The sequence below is a fragment of the Gossypium hirsutum genome, chromosome A01, assembly GCF_007990345.1.
Source record: "Gossypium hirsutum isolate 1008001.06 chromosome A01, Gossypium_hirsutum_v2.1, whole genome shotgun sequence".
NCBI classification, from domain to species: Eukaryota; Viridiplantae; Streptophyta; class Magnoliopsida; order Malvales; family Malvaceae; genus Gossypium; species Gossypium hirsutum.
This window is the reverse complement of record NC_053424.1, coordinates 83,299,516-83,323,231: the sequence shown is the minus strand read 5'-3', so window position 1 is coordinate 83,323,231 and position 23,716 is coordinate 83,299,516. Positions and strand designations below refer to the sequence as shown.

Genomic DNA, 23,716 nt, shown 5'->3' with positions numbered 1-23,716 from the left:
AACAAATAATATGCTACAGGAGGTTTTAATAGAGAAAACAACATTCACATTATGTAAAAGGTTAGAAACCCTCTATGTGACCAAGTCTCTGACAAATCGATTGGCATTGAAACAACATGTATACACGTTCTGCATAGATGCAAGTGAGCACCTTAGAGGCCATATCAGCCAATTTATTACTCTTTTAAATGATTTAAAAAAAATGTTGAGGTTCAGATTGACGATGAAGATAAGGCTATGTTATTATTATGCTTTTTACCTTTTTCATACAACTCTTTCAAGGATACCCTAATTTATGGTAGAGATAATCTTTCATTCGAGGATGTGGAGGGTCATCTTTTGAGTAAAGACAAACTTGACAATGAGTTTGGTTCGGATAGCAAGTCAGATAGGCAAGCCTCGATTTTAGTAGCATCAAGGAAGCGAGACAAGAGATGTCGCTATTGTAAGAAGTTAGGTCACATCAAGGCAGATTGTTACAAACTGGGAAATAAAAGGGCTGCTAAGAGCAACGAGGAGGATTTAGTTGGTGCAAATTTGGCCAATAACAAGGGTGATGATTTCTTGTTGGTGTCAACAAATGAAAGCTCTGAGCTTACGCTTGAGTGGATTATGGATTCAGGGTATTCTTTCCACATGTGTCCCAACAGTGACTGGTTCTCCACATATAATTTAGTTGAGGGTGGAGTTGTGCGCATGGGGAATGGCTCATACAGTAAAGTAACCGATGTTGGTACTATTCAGATTAAGATGCACGACGGGGCAATTAGGATACTATCAAATGTCAGGCATGTGCCTGACTTAAAGAAAAATCTCATCTCCTTAGGAATTTTAAACTCGAAGGGTCGTATAATTAACATTGAGTCAAGTGGCATTAAGGTATCCCGTGGGGCTTTTGATGAAAGGTAAAAAAGTTGACAATCCTTATGTTTTGGAAGGATCAACGTTGACCCATGAAACAAGACATCCTTTGTCTATTAAGAAGTCAAAGTCGACTCGTTTAAAGTGGAGACAACTTGATCATAGGAGGGAAAAATGTATGACTATTTCATATAAGAGAAATTCTCTTTTGGATACAGGTTTTGAAAATATAAGGCATTGTATTTTTGGAAATCAGACCTGAATCAGTTTTGATTTGGCAGTGCACAAGTTGAAGACTAGAAGACTTCTAGCTTCTAAGCACAGCTTCGACTATGTTAATATCCTGCATAGTTCGAGGCAAGTCCGTGGTGGGCTTTGGCAAAGAAGATGTTGTGGAAATACGAGTCAAGGTAAAGATTTGTGGAGTTATTCCTTGCATTTTTTGGCTTTTCTTTTCCCAGTTAAACTCTCTTTTTTTAATTTCCCACTTAAACTCTGATTAGTGTAGGTTATTTTAATATTATTTAACTTGCGAATTTAGCCTATAAATAAGTAATTTTTTCCACCCTAGAAAGATAACTCATTACAGATTTATGTATTAGCTTTTACAAGTTTTTAGAAAATTTTGTGTTTACATTTTGAGGGTTCTTATTTCAGGTTTCGGGGTTTAGTTTTATCTCCATGTTTTGTACTATTCATTTTTTTCGTGTTAGTGAAATTATCTTTACCCGTGATTTTTTATCCTCTTCGAAGGGGGTTTTTCACGTAAAATATTTGTATTCGATCTTTTCAATTTCTTCGTTATTTTACTTGTTCATTGCATAAATCAGGTTTATCCCCAACATTATAATTAATAGGCTTGTTTATATGAAATAACTCTAATTTTACTAAAATTTTTAACATGTTATAAAGAACTAATTTAATAAAAAAATATATTTCATAACTATGGTTATTGTTGTTAGAAGTCAAAAATTGTTATAGAAAGTTAAAATAAAACATAAAAAAATCGGCTCTACTAGAAATTTGATTGTTATAGTAACATGTTGTTATAACAAGTGGTTGTCATATAAAAGACTAATTGTATTAAAAATTATAAAGAAAATTTTTAATAAATTATAGATGATTATACAACACAACATTTGGATATCTCGTCATTGTATTTTAATGAAATCTAAATTCAATAATTAAATTAGAAAAAAACTACTAAATTTTAATATTAATGTAAAAATATTCAAGAACCAAAAGGAAAAAAATTACCAAATTCAGTTACCATGTATTGCTTTATCTCTAAACTAAGAGATTTCCTTTTATCATGAAGATAATAAAAAAGAAATAGATAGTACCTTCCATTAAGGAAAGATAAATAGTGTTTAAACTCAAGTAAATCCAAAACACGAGTTACTTTTTATTTGTAATATTAATTATGCTTAAAATGTTTTTTTTAAAAAGAAAAAACCATTTAAAATATATGATTATTACTCTAAAAGAATATTTTTACCCATTTTTAATAAGTGTTGCTCTATATCATTAATAATTAAATTAATAATTTTTTTATTTTGATCATTTAATTTAAAAAATTATTATTTAGTCACTAATATTTTTTCTGTCACTTGACTTTTAAGTGTCATTTTTTTAGTTGGTTTAGTTGTTTTTATACTTTTTTTTATCAATTTGATCCTACTTATATATAAAATGATAACAAATTGAAATTCTTTTTAAAAATTTGAAAAAAATTTAAAATTAAATAAAAGTAGATAAAATTTTCAAAAATGGATAAAGTGAGAGTAAATGAGGAAAATTAATTTTAAACACTCCAATATTCTCTTTGTATCATTTGTATAGAAATATCCAATACCCATTCTTTAAAAAAAATAGAAAAAAAATATTAAGCAAAATTATTGGTTCTTTGTTTTTTACTCCTTTATTTCTTGACATAACTTTTTCATTATAAGAAAAAAAGAAGACTATAATTTGCTTTTACTATTTGGATTTGAAAAAATAATTTAAATAAGTTGAATTTTTTATTTGAGTTTGAAAAATAAAATTTTGTGGTATATTTTTTTCTTTGCTAAAAATGGCATAAGAGTCGATTTCATAAGCCTCTATAATATCAATTATGGATGTTCTTCAATGTCATGGAATTTAACTTGAAGATATTACTAATTTGGTTTCGAAAAACACTAAAAATGCATATAATGATTTAACTTGTTTTTTTTTTGGTTCTATTCTATTTTTATTTGTTATTGAATTTTACTAGATGATAATTTTCTTTATTTCTCATACCTATTAGTTTTTCAACAACAACATAAGATTTTAATTTTCTAGAATTTTTATATAGAAATTTCTATTTTTTAAATAAACTTATTTTTTTTATAATTTTTATATAAAATCAAGGTGAAATTGACAAAAAATATAAAATTTGAAGACTAAAATTGTTATTATACTAACTGAAAAAAATGTCACTTAAGAGTCGGATGAAAAAAAAACAATTTCAAAAATATTAATAATTAAATTGTAAATTATTTAATTAAATGATAAAAAAATTGCTCATATGATATGATAAAATTTAGAGTATCTTTCATACTATTGTAAGGTTTTTTAGAGTCTTGGTATAAATATTTATTTGATCAATATTTGTTAAAATCATCTTCCATTCAACTTGATTTAAGATAATGCGGGAGTGTCTGGGTAAAGAAGAAGAAATATAGTTACCAAAAGCTAGAGATTTATATTGTGGAAACCTAAGACAAAATAAACATTTTATAATAACCAGTAAATTGCAAAATATTGATCGCCATCAAACTCAACAGTTATTATTGTTTTAAAAAAGGGCAGAGGTGAAATTACACTTGGTTTTTTCTTTTTGGTCCAAATCCTTTTGTCTCAACTCAACAATCAACATGCACGTAGATATGGCCATTTAGAAAAGAGAATCATCGTTGTTTATCGTTTCATCCCATCTTCCACCACCGGAGGCATTGACATTTGCATAGCACGATTTCGCATATTCTCCATGTTCGCATGCCATCCTGTATAAAATCAGGTAATGAAGAGAGAAATGTAGATATATAAAATGATAATATTTAATGGAGTGAAAAGAAGGCTTAAAAATGTAAATTAATAACGTACCAATGTACATATCGAAGCCACGGCTTTTGAGCTCGCGGTATTCTTGACACAAGGCGCAGACCTCGCAGCAAAGATGAAGGCACCAATCTGGGTACGGTGTCTCTGCCAACATGTATTGATTCCTCATTCTTGAGCGATAGAAGCATGAGTACATACAAGCTAGCCCCGACATCCAAAATATTATTGAGTACAGAACTCCACTTGCTAGGCATGCTGCAACTCACGCATTCAAATAACTAACTAAAACACCAAGCCAATTAACTTTAAACCAAAAAGAAGAAAAAAAGAAGAAGCTTACAGACTGATCCATTATCGACAATCTCAGCAATCTGTCCGAAGGTGATGCAAGGACAAAAACATGTGATGATACCTAAAAAAAACATTTCAATATGATAACAAATTCCCATTTTCGGGTTCCAAAAAAATTTAAAAAAATAATAGAAGGAAAAGGAAAAAGGAAAAGCTTACAGTTTGGAATATCGTAGCAGCAATCACAGAGTCCTGTAGACCACAGGACTTTCCCAGCAGGGTGCATGTAATAGTTTTGATTACGCATTTGCTGGTTTGGGTCAGCAACAGGAGCGAAAGGTGGTGGAGCCGGTTGCCCATACTGATAAGGTGCTGGTGGCCATTGTGGATGTTCTGTTGGGAACATGGCGATGGTGGGTGGGTGTTCTATTAAAGAGTTACCCTATTAATTCAATACAGAAAAAGAAGACGAATGGATGGATGTTGAAAGGCTTTTGAAATCTATTGGGGGGGGGGGGGAAAGAAACCTATTCAACGAGAACAGATTTCCTCTGCTCCCCTTTGGTGTCCGTCTTTCTGATTCTTCTTTCTTCTTTTTTTACCGACAGATTTCGTTTCCTCTTTTTTTTGGGGCTCCAATTCTAAATATTATTTCGACACGTGTTCAAAGTTATTTGTTGTTTATAAACACTTCATTTATTTATTTATTTATTTTAACATATATGATAAAAAACAACCATTGAATGGACACCAAAAGAGGCACGAAATGAGGAAGAGAAATGGGTTTATACTGAAACTTTGCAAGACAAGTCTGCTGAATGTCTTTAATTAATCTACACCCATTTCTAACCAAATATGCCAAACCTTTTTCTATGTAATTTGCAGGTAAATCACCAAACGTTTTACCACCTTGAGATATTCTAAAATCACCTGTTTTGTTTACCAAACCATGACAACCTAATTACAACCAAATTAAATGGTTTCTTTTTGCTTAATATTAATATATATTTAATTAATGAAGGAAATAATAAAATATTTACAGCTAGATTTTTTAAATTTCTTTTTCTTTCAATTCCCAATACTTTTTTTTTATTTAGATTAAATATAAATTAATTCCCCTTTATCTATTTTATCAAATTTATTGTACCAAGGGACTATCCCAGCAGGCTGTATGTAATTTTGAGTAGGTTTTATTTGAGGTAATGGCAAACCAGTTGCCCAAAGTAATGAAATGCTTATATATAGATATTTTAATTTCAAAAAAAAAAACATGTGATATTTCATCGCAGCTAATGTAATATATCAAATGTACAAGACTTTAATATATAATGACGACACTCAACCACACTCACATCAAATGAAAGACTTAATCGAAAACCGTCCTAAATATAGGTGCGAATATCTTTTTCATGCCACTTCTCCATCATTGGAGCCACAGTGGCATCACATGAATAATAACAACAATAATAAAATAAATATCATAGAGAACCATCCAAAATATAGATGAAATTATCTTTTCATGTCACTTTCCATCACCGGAGCCGATGGCATTTGGAGGCCTTGATTTTGCTGCCTCGCCATATTTCCATGCCATCCTACATATTTCAAACCAAAAGACAAATAAGACCATATGGAAATGCATGGAATTAAGTGAAAATTTAAAATAAAGTATTTCTTTTCTTCAAAATAAAAATAAAAATAGTACCAAGGGACATGTCGAAGCCACGGTTTTTGAGCTCGCGATATTCTTGACACAAGGCGCAGGCCTCGCAGCAAAAATGAAGGCAGCAATCGTTGCAAGGCCTATCTTCCAACATGTATTCACTCCTCATCCTGGAACGATAGAAGCAGGAGTATATGCAAGGACACCCCGTCAATATTCCAATTAATGCGTACAGTGCTCCACTTACTCCGCATGCTGCACCATTTTTTACATATTAACCCACCGCCCTTTCTTCCTTATAACTTGCATCTTATTCAATCCAAAAAAAAAAAAAAACTTACAGGTTGATCCATGGTCGACGATTTCAGCAATTTGTCCAAAAGTGATGCAAGGACACCAACATGTGAGGCAACCTGTAAAAATTCAATTAAATAAAGTAAGTACAAAAAAAAGAAAAAAAGAAAACAATGATGAGAGTAACTTAAAATCTCAAAAAGAAAGACTATTTTGGGTTTAGACAGGAACAAAAAAGGATGAGAGGTTTAATAGAAAGGAAAAGCTTACAGCTAGGAAGATCAGAGCAGCAATCGCAGAGTCCGGTGGACCAAGGGACGTTCCTAGGCGGTTGCGTGTAATTTTGCTGAGGATATTGAGGGTTAATGGGAACACCAGTTACTGGAGCTTCTTGCACAAAGTGATGAGGATTTGCGGAGGTTGATTGGTTCGTGGGGTTTTTGGTCATGACTGCAGATGTTGTGTTCTTCAGACTTAACTTCCTGAAGGAAAAATAAAGTTGAAGGCTTCCAGGGAAAACAAAGATGACAGGTTTATGTTTATATATGGAAAGTTGAAACAAGAAGAAATAACACAAACAACACGCTTTCACCACATAAATCGGCCTCAAATAAATCTAGGAATTGTCAGAATATCGTTTGGCGCGTTGAGACAGTCAACAATGGGCCTGTTTTAAATGTAGTTCTTAATTTCACCAAAAAACAAATGTATTTCTTAAGCTACAAACAATGCATGAGAAAAAATAAAAACCAATTACCATCGTATCATAAATGCACACAACCTGACCTTTCTACCAAATTTCGTAGGAATGAAAGGAAGCTGACGTCAGCAAGACCATGTCAAATAAAGCGACTGCTACAATAAGCCGCCACCGATGAAACCCAACAACAGAGCTAATTGCATTTGTTGAGATACCAGCAGATGGCAGATCAATCTCATTTCTTCACATTATACTGAAGTACACATCAACTGACATTGTAACAGAAGCTTTAACTCCTAACAGTCTATAACAATTTTAACCACTAGTCTGCTGCAACACTTATTTCTTTACAGCATTTGATCTTCCTTAGTTTTAAAACATGAAAGCCATGAATTGAGAGATGAGGAACAATGGATAAGGATAAAGATTTTAGATTCAGTTGGTTTGTGAATATACATACATTCAATTAAAATTTATAAATATTTAATATATATTTATATAAATTTTAAATACTTTATTAAAATAATAATAATAATCATAATTAAAATTAAATTTTAATTTTTTATTTCACTTAAAAGTAAAATTAATTTTACTCAAATTTAAGATAATAGGCTGAACTATTTAATAAAGAAGGTGTGGTTGTTTCGTTCTATTACTAAAGCAAGCGATTAGCAGTTAGCTTTCTCTTTTGCTAAGTCTATCAGGGATTTCAAGCCTTTATCTCTACGATCAACATTAAATTTCCAATCCACCTAATGCAAAATCTTAGGAATAAAAACAAATTTAAATTTGCACTATAAAAAGTAAGATCGAATTAATAAAAACTGATCTATTCAAATCTCTATTTCATTTTAACCAGGACAGGTTACAGATAGTTTTCATGCTCATAAATTGTGCCAACCTATACAAAATAGAAATTATTATATCTGGATATAAATAAATACTCGAAATTTTATTATACAAGGGGATTATATCTCGATATAAATAAACAGCCAAAATTAAATAAAACTAAAAATGTAATTGAAATAAACAAACCAAAATTAAATATGAATAAATGAATAAATGAATGAAATGAAAACTCTAGCCTCATACACGATTTTGACTTTGGCTTCAAATTTATCCAGGATAATGAATTTTCTCTTTCAACCGACAAGCCGACAATAACGACCGAGGAACAACCTCAAATCTCCTAATTCTTCTGTTGTTAAATTAATGGTGGGAACAACCCGACAACTAACCCTTACCAAATGAATATGACCTTGAAAGCAACTTCCATGATTTAATTTCTCGACAGCCTTGTGAACTAGAAGAACTCAACCCAAATCAATGACCTCAACTGTGTAGGTCGTTTAAACTTGATCGTTAATTCTTGTAAAACCCTAAACCCAGCCTAAGAGTTTAGACCGAATCCCGAATGTCACATTAATCACTGAAGTAATCGTAGGTAAATTTCTACAAAACAACTAATATGTCAAATCGTGATATTTAATCGTTTAAAAACCAGTCGGTAAAGTTACCGTTAAGGTCGTATATATATAAGCAGAATTAAACTTAAAATAAAACGAATAAAACTTAAATCGGAATTTGTACCACAGTTTTATAATACTTTACATTTTGAAACTGAATGAAAAATAGATACTGAAAATATAACTTATACTGAATTTTCAGCAAAACTGTCCAAGACCTCCGCACACCGAGTCCAGCGTAAAAATTCTGAGAAAATACCTGCAAGGGAAACACTAAAAGGGGGTGAGCTACTCGAGCTCAATGTGAGTTCGAAACAAAACAAGAGACAGAAGAAAAATGAAACTCCAATCAGTAGTGCAACTGATCCTCAAATACTCACCAAGTTAGAAAGCATACTTGGGACTAACATCCCAACCTAACACAACAATCAGAGTACACCAAGTACACACCGAAACTCAACACAAGTGCTGTGCAGACAAATAGAATACAAACAACCAATCTTATAGTCAGAACTCATAGACAGATGCGGATGAAATGCAGTCAAGTGACAAAGCCCACCCATCCAGCCAACACACCTCTCCGTCCTCATTCACACCCCATAAGAGTTGTTTAAGCTCACCCAACCAAAACACACCACTTAGGATCTTGAAAGGCCCATCCAACCCTACACACCAAATATGTGGACTAGGCCACTCAGATATCAATACGCAGCAGAGCTGGCGTATGTGTTATACAGTGCAATGTGGTAATCCGTTATACAGACACGTTGTAGTTTAAACTGCCAGATTAGATAATAGTGCGCAGCCAAGCTGACGCACATGCGGTATAGTGCTATAAATCATTGTACGAATAAATTGCAGTAGAACTGCCAGATCAGATCAGAATCAGACTCCCTTCACTTCGTAATCCCACCCAAAATACTTTATGCAAGTGTATGTGTATACATAAACTCATAGAACAATGACACTTTAACAGAGAATCAGACAGAATAGTTACACAACCACACACCACAGTTCAGATTCAGAATCAGACATCTCATACAATCGTCACAGGTATTGAAACTTAAACACCCTCACTAAAGCTTAGCTAAGGGTCGAGGTACAGAGATACATTTCAGAACAGCACATACAAACTAAAATTTGGTGTTTTAGGACCACACGCCCGCGAGCTTTAGCTGTGTGGGAATGCCTAGGCCGTGTGAGAGATCAAATGCTCGTGTAAGAAGGGGCACACGACAGTGTGACTGTAACACCCCAAATTTCTGTAATTTCGGCTTTTGTGGTTGTTGAGCATGGAAATATCGAAACTTTTGTTTTGATTCTTTTGGGTATATATATGTGGTTTAAGAGGTTATGTACTTTGGGGTGTGTTTGGGAGGTCCCAAGTTCGAGCTTTAACTTGGGCTAAAATTTTGGTTTTTATAAGAATTAAGCCTGGGTTTTGGTTAACAGGTTTATAAGGAATTGATGGTAAAAACCTAATAGAATGGGCCTGCTGGTCTAGTGGTTAAGATGTGTGTTGGTGTGTTTGAGGTCTGGAGTTCAATTCCCTGCGGTAGCGATGGGATTATTTTTGCTGCAAGTTTCAGTAAAGTGTTGGGTTTTATTAAAATTCTAAGTTGAGGGTTTTAGGAAAAACTAGGGGTTTTCTTATTTCCTTCTTTTTGGCAAAATATTTTCTCTGCCGTTCTTCCTCTTCCAAACCCTAGTTGCCAAACTTTTCTTCTTCTTTTTCCCTTCTTCACTGTTTTCTTTTCTTTCATTTTTTCTTTTTCGATTAGTTGTGGCGTGTTGCTAGTGATCTCGTCAGTTCGGTAAGTTTGGTTTTTAATGAAAGTTAAGGGATTTCCTTGGAGATTGTTTAAGAAGGATTTTGGTTGCTGTTTAGGGAATATTTTAGGGTTTGTGGATCATTAATCGAGCTCTTAACAGTAAGGAATCACCTTTATTCGTTGAAGGTAAGTAGATCTCTCGTTTTGGGATTTTCTTATTCTTAATAATTTGACTTAAGAGACTGATTTTAGGCTCGGTATTGTCGATTTTAAGCTTTGGAGTGCTCATGGTTGGATTAGCAGCTAAAACGAACCAGGTGTGTACTCTGATTACGCAGAAAATGAGTTTCAGTGAAAGTCGAAAAGTGACCTGTCGATGCCATACGGACATATGGTCTGCTCGTGTGGTAGCCTACGTCGAGAGACACGAGCGTGCCACTGACGAGCCAGGTTGTGCACGCGCCACACGGGTGTGACAGACATGGGCGTGTGATGATTTGTAGGTCGTGTGCGAGGTACAGGCTTAGGCAAATGGGCCGTGTGGGCCACACGGGCGTGTGGGACCATAAGGGTAAACCACATGAGCATGTGAGAATCTGGGTTAGGCCGTGTGATCCACACGGGTAAGGCCAATTTGGGCCGTGTGACCCACACGGGCGTGTGGGCCTACACGGGCAAGGCACACGGGCGTGTAAGCCCCTTTAATCTGAAATGTTCTATAAGGTTGCACGGGTCGCCCAAGTCGACTGTGACCTGTAGTAGGGTCGATAAGCATTATCTAGACTCTTAATTCTGTGATGTATAGCTATGTATGATATAATTAGCATGATTATCTCATCTGCTCTGTTCTGTAAATAAATGTATGATCTGTTTGTCTATATTATAGCATGTCATGCTTGTATGATGCATTGCATCAGGGTGGGTTTGATGAAGTGAAGGGAGTACCTTAAGGGCTTCATAAGCCCGTTATCTGGTAGCTGAGCTGCATACTTATGATATGTGCTGCGATGCGGTACTTTATGGTATGTAGGGTTGGATGGGTCGATTATATCCCCATATACGGTGTGCAGGGATGAGTGAGTCAATTTTATCCCCATATAGTGTGTTGGGTTGGACGGAGATGGTGTGCAGTGTTGGTGGGCATGATATTTCTGATATCTGATCTATTATGCATGCGATATCTGTATAGTTGAGGCCGAATAACTGTATTCTGTTATCTGTTTGTATGTATGTTGTTTGTGGGGATGTACACATTGAGTTGCGAAAAGTCACCCCTTTATTTATTTATCTGTTCAGGTAATCCCCAGCAGTAGATGGATCGGTATGACGGAGGGCTCGATGGTGACCACTGGTAGACATTTGCAAATTTTTTTGTGTAACACTTTATCTTGTTTGCTTTATTTAAATATTTATTTTGGGTTTATTTTGGGGATTTCAATTTGTTAAATTATTGATTTATGAATTAATGATGTTTTAGCTTCCGCGTTAATGAAATATTTTCACTTAATATTTGGAATACGACTTAAGTAAAGATAACAAATTTGAAGACTTTTAACTTGCTAAGGTTTTTCTAAAAAGCACTCACATGTGACACCGCCAGATTCGGCCATAGCATCTAGGCCGGGTCTAGGGGTATTACATTTAGTGGTATTAGAGCCAAGTTCAAAACTCGACTATGAATTTTGGGTTCCAAAATTGGTTTTAGAGAAACACTTTCGAATGTTTTCAAATACTCTGATTAAGTATATAGTTCACCGAGTCTTCGACACCGATCCTGTAAGTTTCTGAAACTTTGTATGAAATTGTTTGAAAGTATGCTTAGAATATACTGAATTCCTGATTGAAAATACTAATTTTTCCTGTAAAACTACTGCAGGTAGTATGCTTATTGAAACACTCTAGGTAGTGTAAATTGAAAACCGTAGTAAACTACGATTTGCGATAACAGACTCTGAGTACTCTGATAACTCTTCTACATAAAATACTCGATAACAACTATTGAAACTGTAAATTGACTTGTATAAAATTTTTAATATAGATTAATTCGAAATTACAATTAGCACACGTGGTACTCGTGGACGAGGTACTAAAGGTCGAGGTAGAGGCCTTAGAAGGATTCGAGCTGAGTCTTTTGCATCTAATACGATCCCTAATCTGGACACTAGCCAGACGCTGGTGTCACCTGTTACTGAGACTGGTGCCGAGTTTTAGGACCGTGCAATTGGGGACGGGGCATTGTCCCAGGCCATACTGCGAATCCTAGAGAGGGTCGCTGGGGCTAATGTTGGATCTGGAGGCCGTGGGTCGGTTACGGAACGGCTTCAATCCAATGGGGTTGAGGTATTTAGGGGCATCGCTGGAGTTGTTCCTAATGTGGCTGAGTACTGGATGGAAGCCACGGAGCATACTATGGATGATCTGGATTTACTATCGAGCAGAAGCTCAATGTGGATATTTCGTTGCTTCGCGATGAAGCATATCAGTGGTGGCTGACGGTTAGGGATGACACTCAGCTTGACAGTCTGATATGGGATTTGTTTTCCAGAGCAAGTATGTAGGGACCAGTTACATCGACGCTAAGAGGCGTGAGTTCCTGAATCTTTCTCAGGGAGATCGTTCAGTGGCCGAGTATGAAGCCGACTTTCTGAGGCTGAGCCTTTATGTACGAGGCATGGTAGCGACTGAGTATGAGCACTGTGTTCATTTTGAGGACGGCCTTAGGGATAACTTGAGGGTTCTAATAGCTCCACAGAGGGAGCGTGAGTTTTCCGTGTTGGTTGAGAAGGCCAAGATTGCGGAGGAGGTTAAGAGCGCTGAACGCCAGAACCGTGATAGAGGGAAGGCTAAGAGGGATCTAGAGTCTTTGAATGCTGGGGTGAGGCCTAGAAAAAAGGCCAGATCTAATGGGCCCCTAAGAGTTGGGCCTACTGTTGCACCTACTGGGGTGGTGATTTGTCAGCTTTGTAATAGATGCCATTCGGGCGAGTGTTGGAGGTCTACTGGAGCTTGTCTTAGATGTGGATCATCTGAACATCGTGTTAAGGACTGTCCATTGAGGACTAATCAGATACAAGCTCCGGCTACAGAGACTGCACAGTTGCCGGGGGGAGTTCAGCAGCCACTTAGGGGTCGAGGTTAGGTTAGGGGTGGTAACGGGATGGGCCGATGACAGAGAGCATCGGGAAGAGGTACTGGGTCGACTGAGGCGAGACAGCCTGTACTTGTTTATCCTGTATGTCATCGTGAGGATGGAGATGCTCCAGATGTCATTACAGGTACGTTCTTAATCCTTAACATATCTTATGTTGCACTGATAAACATGGGCTCTACACATTCTTACGTTGCATATTCTGTGTCTGAGACTTTGGGAATACCGTATGAGAGCGCTTCTAGTGAGATTTCAATAGTGAGTCTATTGGAGCAGTCTATTAGGGTTAGTAAACTGTTCAGAGACGTTCTGTTGGAAGTCCAAGGGACGATATTTCTGGCTGATCTGATGGAACTTCTGTTTGGGGAGTTCTACTTAATTCTGGGTATGGATTGGTTGGTGAAGCATCGTGTAAGTTTGGATTGTGCTGGAAAAAGGGTTGTTCTGAGGACCGATGAGGATAATGAGATAGTCGTGATTGGAGCATGATGGAATTATCTGAGTAATGTGATATCTGCATTAGTAGCAGAGAAGCTGGTGACAAAAGGATATGAGGTGTTTTTGGCCTACATCAGTGCCTCTGATTCTATGGACTTATCGGTTAAGGACATCCGTGCTGTGAGGGACTTTTCAGATGTCTTTCTAGAGAAACTACCAGGATTACCTCCGAATCGTGAGGTAGAATTTGGGATTGAGTTGATTCCTGGTACAGCTCCGGCGTCTATTGCCCTTTACCGAATGGCACCGAAAGAGCTGACAGAACTTAAGGCTCAGATTCAGGAGCTGTTGGATCATGGGTTTATTCGTCCTAGTGTGTCTCCGTGGGGAGCACCTGTTCTGTTTGTAAAGAAGAATGACAGTATAATAAGGATGTGTATCGACTACTGTCAATTAAACAAGTTGACAGTTAAGAATAAGTACCCACTTAAGAGGATAGACGACTTATTCAATCAGTTCAGAGGGGCTTCAGTGTTTTCTAAAATCGATCTGCGGTCAGGTTATCATTAGCTAAGGGTAAAAGAGGCCGATGTGCATAAGACGACATTTAGGACTCGTTATGGGCATTACGAGTTTCTAGTCATGTCTTTTGGGTTTACTAATGCACTAGTGACATTCATGGACTTGATGAACCGTGTGTTTCAGCCCTATTTGGATCGATTTGTGGTGGTGTTCATCGACGACATTTTGGTGTATTCTAAGTTTGAGGACGAGCACAATTAGCATTTAAGAGTGGTTCTGCAGATCCTGCGTGGGAAACAGTTGTATGTGAAGTTTAGCAAGTGTGAGTTCTGGCTTTGAGAAGTGATATTTCTGGGTCATGTAGTTTCTGTGGAGGGGACTCGAGTGGATCTTCGTAAGATTGAGACGGTGTTGGATTGGAAACAATCAAAGAGTGTGTCGAAAATCTACAGTTTTCTGGGATTGGCACGGTATTACCGACGTTTTGTAGAGGGGGTCTCGTTGATCGCAACGCCGTTGACTAAGTTGTTGCGTAAAGGAGTTCCTTTCGTTTGAACTGACGCGCAGCAGGAGAGCTTCGTGAAGCTCAAGATAGTGTTGACTCAGGCTCCAATTCTAGTACAGCCTGAGCTTCGTGGTTTACAGTGATGCGTCACATGTGGGTTTGGGTTGCGTCTTGATGCAAGATGGTAAGGTAGTTGCCTATGTGTCACGACAGCTTAAGACTCGAGAGGTTAATTATCCGACGCATGATTTGGAGTTGGCTGTAGTGGTCTTCGTATTGAAGATTTGGAGGCATTATCTGTATGGGGAGAAGTGTACCATCTACACTGATCACAAGAGTCTTAAGTATCTCCTTACTCAGAAGGAGTTAAATCTTAGGCAGCATCGATGGGTTAAGCTGCTCAAGGACTACGATTGCAGTATTGAGTATCACCCTAGAAAGGCTAATATGGTGGCTGATGCACTAAGCTGTAGGGCTGTGATAGATCTGAGAGCAATGTTCACTCGATTGAGTCTTTATGACGACGGAAGTCTTCTAGCAGAGCTACAAGTAAAGCCGACATGGATTGAACAACTTAGTGCTAAGTAGTTAGAGGATAAGAATCTTGAGATGCAATTTAGTTAGGTTGAGACTGGGACTACTACAGATTTTAGGCGAAATAATAATGGGGTATTGTGCTTTCGATGTAGGATCTGTATACCTAATAATGAGGATTTGAGGCTATCGATTTTGAGGGAAGCGCATAGTGGTCCTTACGCTATACATCCTAGTGAAAACAAGATGCATAAAGATCTTCGAGTCAGGGTTGAAACGTGAGGTTACCAACTTTGTTGCTCGTTGTTTGGTGGGTCAGCAGGTTAAGGCTGAGCATCAGTTACCGTCGGGTTTGCTGTAGCCAGTTAAAAATCGATGTGGAAATAGGAGCAAGTAACAATGGACTTCGTCAGTGGGTTACCCCTAACACCCACTAAGAAGGATTCTGTTTGGGTTATTGTGGATCGATTAACCAAGACCGCACATTTCATTCCTGTTAGGACAGACTTCTCTCTATAGAGGTTGGCCAAGCTGTACATTTCTGAGATAGTGAGGCTGCATGGGGTACCTGTCTCGATTATTTCTGATAGGGATCCTCATTTTACATCTCGATTCTGGGGAAAGCTTCATGAGGCTTTGGGTTCGATGCTAGACTTTAGTACTGCTTTCCATCCTCAGACAGATGGTCAGTTAGAAAGAGTGATCCAGATACTAGAGGACATGTTAAGGGGCTGCATTATCGATTTTTGAGGTAGTTGCAGGGAGTACTTGCCTCTAGCAGAGTTCGCTTACAACATCAGTTATCAGTCTAGTATACCGAAGGCACCGTATGAGGCACTTTATGGTTGTAAGTGTCGCATACCTTTGTGCTGGACTGAGTTGGGTGAGCGACGTGTTCTTGGTCTGGAATTGGTATCAGAAATTGAGGATAAAGTCTGTTTGATTCGAGAACGTCTGAAAGCGACTTTTGATAGACAGAAGTCCTATGTTGATCTAAAGAGGAATGACATCGAATATTCTGTGGGGGACATTGTTTTCCTTAGGGTTTCGCCATAGAAAAAGGTTCTGAGGTTCGGTCGTAAGGGTAAGCTGAGAACTCGGTTTATTGGGCCGTACTGAATTCTGAAGCCAGCAGGGCCAGTAGCATATCAATTAGAGCTACCTCCAAAGTTAGACCGCATACATGATGTGTTCCATGTCTCGATGTTGAGACGATACTGCTCTGATCCTACACACGTTGTGCCCGCGGAGGAGATTGAGATTAGCTTAGATCTAACGTTCGAGGAGGAGCCTGTTCAGATTTTAGATTGTGACGTTAAGGTCTTATGTAGGAAGTCTATTCCCTTGGTGAAGGTGCTGTGGCGGAATCATAGCACTGAGGAGGCTACTTGGGAGCCAAAAGATTTGATGCCACAACAGTATCCTCACTTTTGATCAGGTAAAATTCGAGGACGAATTTTCTTTTAGGAGGTAGAGTTGTAACGCCCTAAATTTCTGTAATTTTAGCTTTTATGGTTGTTGAGCATGGAAATATCAAAACTTTTGTTTTGATTCTTTTTGGTATATATATGTGGTTTAAGAGGTTATGTACCTTGGGGTGTGTTTGGGAGGTCCTAAGTTCGAGCCTTAACTTAAGCTAAAATTTTGGTTTTTATAAGAATTAAGCCTGTGTTTTGGTTAACGGGTTTATAAGGAATTGATGGTAAAAACCTAACAGAATGGGCCTACTGGTCTAGTGGTTAAGATGTGTGTTGGTGTGTTGGAGGTCTAGAGTTCGATTCCTTGCGATAGCGATGGGATTATTTTTGCTGCAAGTTTCAGTAAAGTGTTGGGTTTTATTAAAATTCTGAGTTGAGGGTTTTAGGAAAAAATAGAAGTTTTCTTATTTCTTTCTTTTTGGAAAAATATTTTCTCTGCCGTTCTTCCTCTTCCAAACCCTAGCTGCCGAACTTCTCTTCTTCTTTTTCCCTTCTTCTCTATTTTTTTCTCCTTCGTTTTTTCTTTTTTGATTAGTTGTTGCATGTTGCTAGTGATTTTGTCGGTTCGGTAAGTTTGGTTTTTAATAAAAGTTAAGGGATTCCCTTGGAGATTATTTAAGAGAGATTGTGGTTGTTGTTTAGGGAATATTTTAGGGTCTGTGGATCATTAATCGAGCTCTTAACAGCGAGGAATCACCGTTATTCGTTGAAGGTAAGTAGATCTCTCGTTTTGGGATTTGCCTATTCTTAATAATCTGACTTAAGAGACTAATTTTGGGCTCGGTATTGTCGATTTTAGGCTTTGAAGTGCTCGTGGTTGGATTAGCAGCAAAAACGAACCAGGTGTGTGCTTCGATTACGCAGAAAATGAGTTTTGACGAAAGCCAAAAAGTGGCCTGTCGACGCCACACGGGCATGTGGTCTGCCCTTGTGGTAGCCTACGTCGTGAGACACTGGCGTGTCACTGACGAACCAGGCCATGCGCGCGCCACACGGGCTCGACAGACACAGGCGTGTGATGGCTTGTAGGCCGTGTGTGAGGTACGGGCTCAGGCAAATGGGCCGTGTGGGCCCACACGGGTGAACCACATGGACGCGTGGGAATCTGGGCCAGGCCGTGTGATCCATACGGGCAAGGCCAATTTGGGCCATGTGACCCATACAGGCATGTGGGCCTACATAGGCAAGGCACACTGGCGTGTAAGTCCATTTAATCTGAAATGTTCTGTAAGGTTGCACGGGTCGCCCAAGTCAACTGTGACCTGTAGTAGGGTCGGTAAGCATTATCTAGACTCTTAATTCTGTGATGTATGGGTATGCATGATATAATTAGCATGATTATCTAATCTGTTCTATTCTGTAAATAAAGGTATGATCTGTTTGTCTGTATTATAGCATGCCATGCTTATATGATGCATTACATCGGGGTGGGTTTGACGAAGTGAAGGGAGTACCTGAAGGGCTTCATAAGCCTATTATCTGGCAGCTAAGCTATATACTTATGATATGTGCTGCGATGCGGTACTTTATGGTGTGTAGGGTTGGATGGGTCTATTATATCCCCATGTACGGTGTGTAGGGATGGATGGGTCGATTTTATTCCCAGATGGTGTGTTGGGTTGGACGGAGATGGTGTGCAGGGTTGGTGGGCATGATATTTTTAATATCTGATCTGTTATGCATGCGATATCTGTATGGCTGAGGCTGAATAACTGTATTCTGTTATCTGTTTGTATGCATTTTTTTGTGGGGATGTACACACTGAGTTGCGAAAACTTGCCCCTTTATTTATTTATCTGTTCAGGTAATCCCCAGCAGTAGATGGATCGTTGTGACGGAAGGCTCGATGGTGACCACTGGTAGACATTTACGGATTTTTTTGAGTAACACTTTGTCTTGTTTGCTTTATTTAAATATTTATTTTGGGTTTATTTTGGGGATTTTAATTTGTTAAATTATTGATTTATGAATTAATGATGTTTTAGCTTCCGCATTAATGAAATGTTTTCACTTAATATTTGGAATAGAGATTTCACGACTTATGTAAAGAGAACAAATTGAACGACTTTTAATTTGCTAAGGTTTTTCTAAAAAGCACTCACATGTGACGCCGCCAGATTAGGCCATAGCGTCTAGGCTAGGTTTGGGGGTATTACAGTGACTGAGGCACACGCCTGTGTTAAAAGAGGCATACGACCGTGTGTCCGAGGCACACGCCTGTGTGTACTAGGGACATGGCCATGGGGACAGGCCGTGTAACTCTCTGTCCATTTGCACTAAATTTGAGTCTAGGGCTGACACGGCTGTGTGAGGATCTCACACGCCCGTGTGCCTACCAGACACAGTCGTGTGTCCATAACACATGCCCTTATGGGATCCCTAAATCCTTAAATCAGCCACACGACCATGTGGCCAACCGTGTGGCACCAAATAACTCAAACCCTGATTCTTAAACTCACACGCCTGTGTACTTAGGGGACACAGTTGTGTGAAAATCGAAAAAATCCTCAAATCAGCCACGGCCATGTAGCCAGGCTATGTGGCACCAAAGCTTGCCCGAAAACCCTAATTCCTAATTCCCCAAAGTTGTATGAACTGAAACATGCTCGTGTGATCAGGAAAACACCCACAAACAGCTAGAAAATCAAGCTTTTTTGGTCACTGAATCGACCCTCAATCGATGAGACTCAGAAGTATGCCAACTAAAGTGAATTTCCATGTCATTTAATAGTACTATTGAACTTAACAATCAATCTCTGAAAGACACCAAGATTTGTCATATTCCATAAAAAACAAATTTAGAATTCATAATTAAAATAGAAAGTTTCAAAACGCACACCTATTCACAATCGAAAATGGCCAAATACAGACTTGACGAGACTGAAACGAAGCTCTTCAAAACCACTACATCACCACTTTTCAAATAGAAAGAAAGAAGCAAAACAAAGAAACCCCAAAAAGAAAAACAAGAAGTATATGTCCAAAAAAGAAAAAGAAAATTAAAATTAAAAGTAAAAGTAAATCAAATTAAATATACAAATAAAATATTTAGAAAATAATAACTAAAAATAAAAACATATTAGTTAAAAACGCACATCCAGAGACTTGAACCCAGAACCTAAAGGTTCACTAGCACTCTCTCAACCATCAGACCAGCAGGCCCATTCTGACACTTAAACACGCAACTAAACACATTAGCACGCCCTTCTCCAAGACCCTTACGACAAAACCTTAAAACTTCTAACCCTAAAATTGATGTCGAAAGAAGAATGAGCACCCAGTGGAGGAACATACTAGGGAGAAGGAACATCTTTGAAAGCACCTTCGACATTGTCATCTTCATGTACAGTCGATAGTCCACTCTTTATCCATTCGCCAGAGTTACCATCAAAATGGTAACCAAAATGATAAAGGCCCCATAAATAATAGGTTGATTCTAGGTGATGAGGCTATCTCCATAGGTATTAATCTCTAATTTCCTAAAAAAGTATGACAAATAAAGGCCATGGGTAAGGGTAATGTTTGTAGACATTGGCTTCTTGATACCTTTAGTTTTGTCATTGAACATTATAAGAGCAAGGTCGAGAGATCTATCAAATTGAACGGAATCGATCCACTAAAAATTGATGAAGCGAAGCATGATACGTAATGATGAGATGGAGAGTACGATCATGGAGATGGAGTTCAGATGCGTGTTCAGACTCAATATAGAGAGTGGGGTTTAGGCTCTTTTTTCATTGGAGGTACCTTTGGAAGGCAAATGAAGAAAATTTCTGAAATCATCTAAAGTCAAATTGGGTTGTTCATTAAAAAAGATGTGATAGTAATGATAGTACCATCGAACTCATCATGTTCGAGTTTGGCGCTTAAGTAAAATTAATGTAAGTCGACGAGGAAAATTTTAAAAAATCAAAACAAACCAAACTTTTAAAAATCGCCAAGATAAGAAAATTTGATACCTTTTAACATAACAAAATCTATCTTCCTAGACTCCCAAACTCATTTGGACATAAAATTCCTATTGAATTGTTCTCGTTTTGATTTGGAATGAAAACACTCATTAAATGATGATCTAAACCCACTAGAAGGATTTGAAGAGGAGGTACTAGTTCTAAGGCACTTATTAGGGGCCATGGCAAAGAACTAAACACTAAAATCACACTTAGACTATCAAAAATTTTGTTGAGGAATTTTTTCGAACACTTGGTGGGCAAAGGGTTTGAAACAAAATTTTGAGAAAATGTTTAGTAATAGGTTACCCTCTACAATAAAAACAAAGTGTATAGAGTTCTAATCAACCCAAAAATTCATCAAAAATAAACATTTTAACTTACATTTCATAAAATCAAAAGATAGGAAAAGTTTAGGTTTTACCTAAAAAATGTTGAAATGTTGAAAAACTTGAAACAATGTTGAAGAAATCTTGATGAAATGGTGTTAGAAAGTATTTTAGTGTCAATATTTCATAAAAAAAATTAAAGGTTTTGAAGAGATTTGAAGGTTGAAAGAGAGAGTTTTCAGGAAGAAGGGGAAGGGAAATTTGGGTTTTTAGAAATTGATTTGAAACCCTCGGTGTAGGTACTCTTAAAACCTGACAGGTATCGATATGTATCGGTATTTTTAAAAGGGTATTGATAATTTTATAAAATTATTGATAATTTTAAAATGGTATCAATACCAACTCAAAAATCTATTTTCCAAGTGCAAAAATTGTTTAAGGACTCAATTTTTGAAGTTCAAAAGTGTTCTAAAGGTCCTAAAATGACTTTTAGATAAATTCTAATGATTTCATAAGCATGACAATGCAAAAAGTAAGCATGATGCATATTATTTATAAAGCACAATAGGTTCATTCAAAAACTTGACTTAGTTAACTAAAAAAAACTTATTTTAACAAGTTTAAAAGCAAAAAAAAAAATGCTAGACAAATAATGTGAAAGTCAATTAATCAAGTACATTAAACTTCCCTTATCTTTTTGGATATAAGAGCCATAGAAATCATACAAGCATGCCTTTTCAATACATGTAAAAAATATACAATTTTAAGAATCATTTGAAATACATAAAAAAGATTTAACATAAAGTCAAAAGTAAGGTGGTCAAACCTAGTTCTCTCTTAAGTGTCCAAAATTTTTCATTGTCTAAAGGTTTTGTAAAAATATTAGCTAATTGATGCAAAGTGTCTACATGCTCCAGAACTACATACTCAGTTTTACTTATCTTCCAGCCTTGTCTACCTTATGATAACTTATTAGGGTTATCAAGCCTAATAGTTTAAGCATACATTATTTATACAAACTAATCCATCTCGAGAAATCCCAAGATCCTCTGTTAATCACATCTCCATTCGCTTGTTAATCTCTCTTAAGGGGTTTAGCCATTCATTCTATTCATAATCTAAACTTCTATTGAATAAATCACGTGAGAAACATGATTGATTTGGAAAAGAAAAGAGATTTTAATAATCGTGGATTGTATATCGAATAGGAAGCGGAGTAGCAAATCTCTTGATTGGAATAATGAAATAAAACAAATGTAAAGGAAAATATAAACTGAACACTTTAAGTAAATATGCAAATCCTTGAATCAAAACTAATTCAAGAAGAAAAACAATAAAGTATTTAAGTGCGGAATTGACCCAAATTGACAACAATATTTGACGACAGGTCAAATACCCCCACACTTAAGTCTTTACTTGTCTTCAAGAAAACTACACAAAAGCAAAATAAAAACCAAGAATAAACTAAACAAAAAACAAAAAAACAAACACGCAAATAAAATAAAGTGTACTTGACTTGTTTGATAAGCGAGATTGGATTGGAACAACAACACTAGGAAAATTTGCCTAAGTATATAATTCTAGCTAGAAATTTAAATAATTCAAGGTTATTTACGCCTAAACAGATTAGTTCAATAAATTACAAAGTATGCAAGTCAAAAGAAAATTAAATATAAAACTCCAAAATGTATATATGAAAATAGTACTCATTTTTACAAAATATAAATAGTTTGAATATTTCACTCCTACTTGGTTTATTTTCATCCATGTTTTCAACTCTAATGCAGTAATATTTACTTGATAACCCTTATGATTTTAATGTAACAACCTGTTTTTGGAAAAAATTCGAAATAGTGGTTTCGAGATCACAAATCTGATTCTGGAAGGGAAATTTATTTTAATATTATTTTATGTTCTATAGTATGATGGAAATGTCATATGAAAATTTCGAAATAAAATTTTACCGGTTACATGTCTAATTTGATAAAGGACTAAATTGCACAAAGTGCAATATTGAGTTCTAATAGCTAAAGAATTAAATAGCTATAGAACTTTAAAGTGGAGGTTCTTATATGGAAAATCTACTATTTAAAAATGCTTAGTGGCTAAGGATGATGATTCATTCATGGAAAATAAAATAAAAAAAGGATGAAATTGGAAAGTGAATAAATAAAAATGATAAATGATAAAAAATGAAAATATCATCAATTTATCATCATTTTTCCCAAATAAAACATGGAAACCCTAGCTAAGAGAAAGTGACCTCAAGCAAGCTATTTTGGCTTAATTGGGTAAGTAATCTTGTCCCATTTTTAGTAATTTTTATATTTCCGAGATCGTAATAGCTTAATTTAGCTATATCGGAGACTAATTTGTAAAGTTATCAAAGTACTAGAGTTTTGCCATGGATGAGTATGCTGAAATTTTGAAATTTATGGTAGAAAATGAAAGGTTGTTGATAGATAAACAACTTTTGTAAAGTAAATTTTGATGAAACTATGATTTTATGACTAAATTGTAAAGTTGTAAAATTCATGAAAAATTCTGAATTTTTATGAAATACATGGGCTATAAATGTTACATGTAAAATTTGGCTAGGCTTGGAATAAGAATTAAATTGCATAAATTTCATTTTCCTAGCCTAAGGATGAAATTATCATTAATTAAAAGTTTAGGGG

The 23,716-nt window shown here is 36.4% G+C and overlaps 2 protein-coding genes across 2 annotated transcripts; both read right to left on the bottom strand.

The window, feature by feature from the left end:
• Nucleotides 1–3,586: 3,586 nt before the first annotated feature.
• On the bottom strand, nucleotides 3,587–4,915 carry LOC107939376 (protein PLANT CADMIUM RESISTANCE 2). The gene is made up of 4 exons (XM_016872706.2): nucleotides 4,459–4,915; nucleotides 4,289–4,360; nucleotides 3,991–4,203; nucleotides 3,587–3,890 (listed from the first exon to the last, which is right to left on the bottom strand). Exons 1-4 carry the CDS (start codon nucleotides 4,643–4,645, stop codon nucleotides 3,805–3,807), a joined length of 558 nt encoding a protein of 185 aa, XP_016728195.1. The 5' UTR covers nucleotides 4,646–4,915; the 3' UTR covers nucleotides 3,587–3,804.
• Nucleotides 4,916–5,534: 619 nt separating this feature from the next.
• On the bottom strand, nucleotides 5,535–6,836 carry LOC107939372 (protein PLANT CADMIUM RESISTANCE 2). The gene is made up of 4 exons (XM_016872701.2): nucleotides 6,467–6,836; nucleotides 6,244–6,315; nucleotides 5,945–6,157; nucleotides 5,535–5,834 (listed from the first exon to the last, which is right to left on the bottom strand). Exons 1-4 carry the CDS (start codon nucleotides 6,642–6,644, stop codon nucleotides 5,749–5,751), a joined length of 549 nt encoding a protein of 182 aa, XP_016728190.1. The 5' UTR covers nucleotides 6,645–6,836; the 3' UTR covers nucleotides 5,535–5,748.
• Between the last annotated feature and the right edge of the window lie 16,880 nt (nucleotides 6,837–23,716).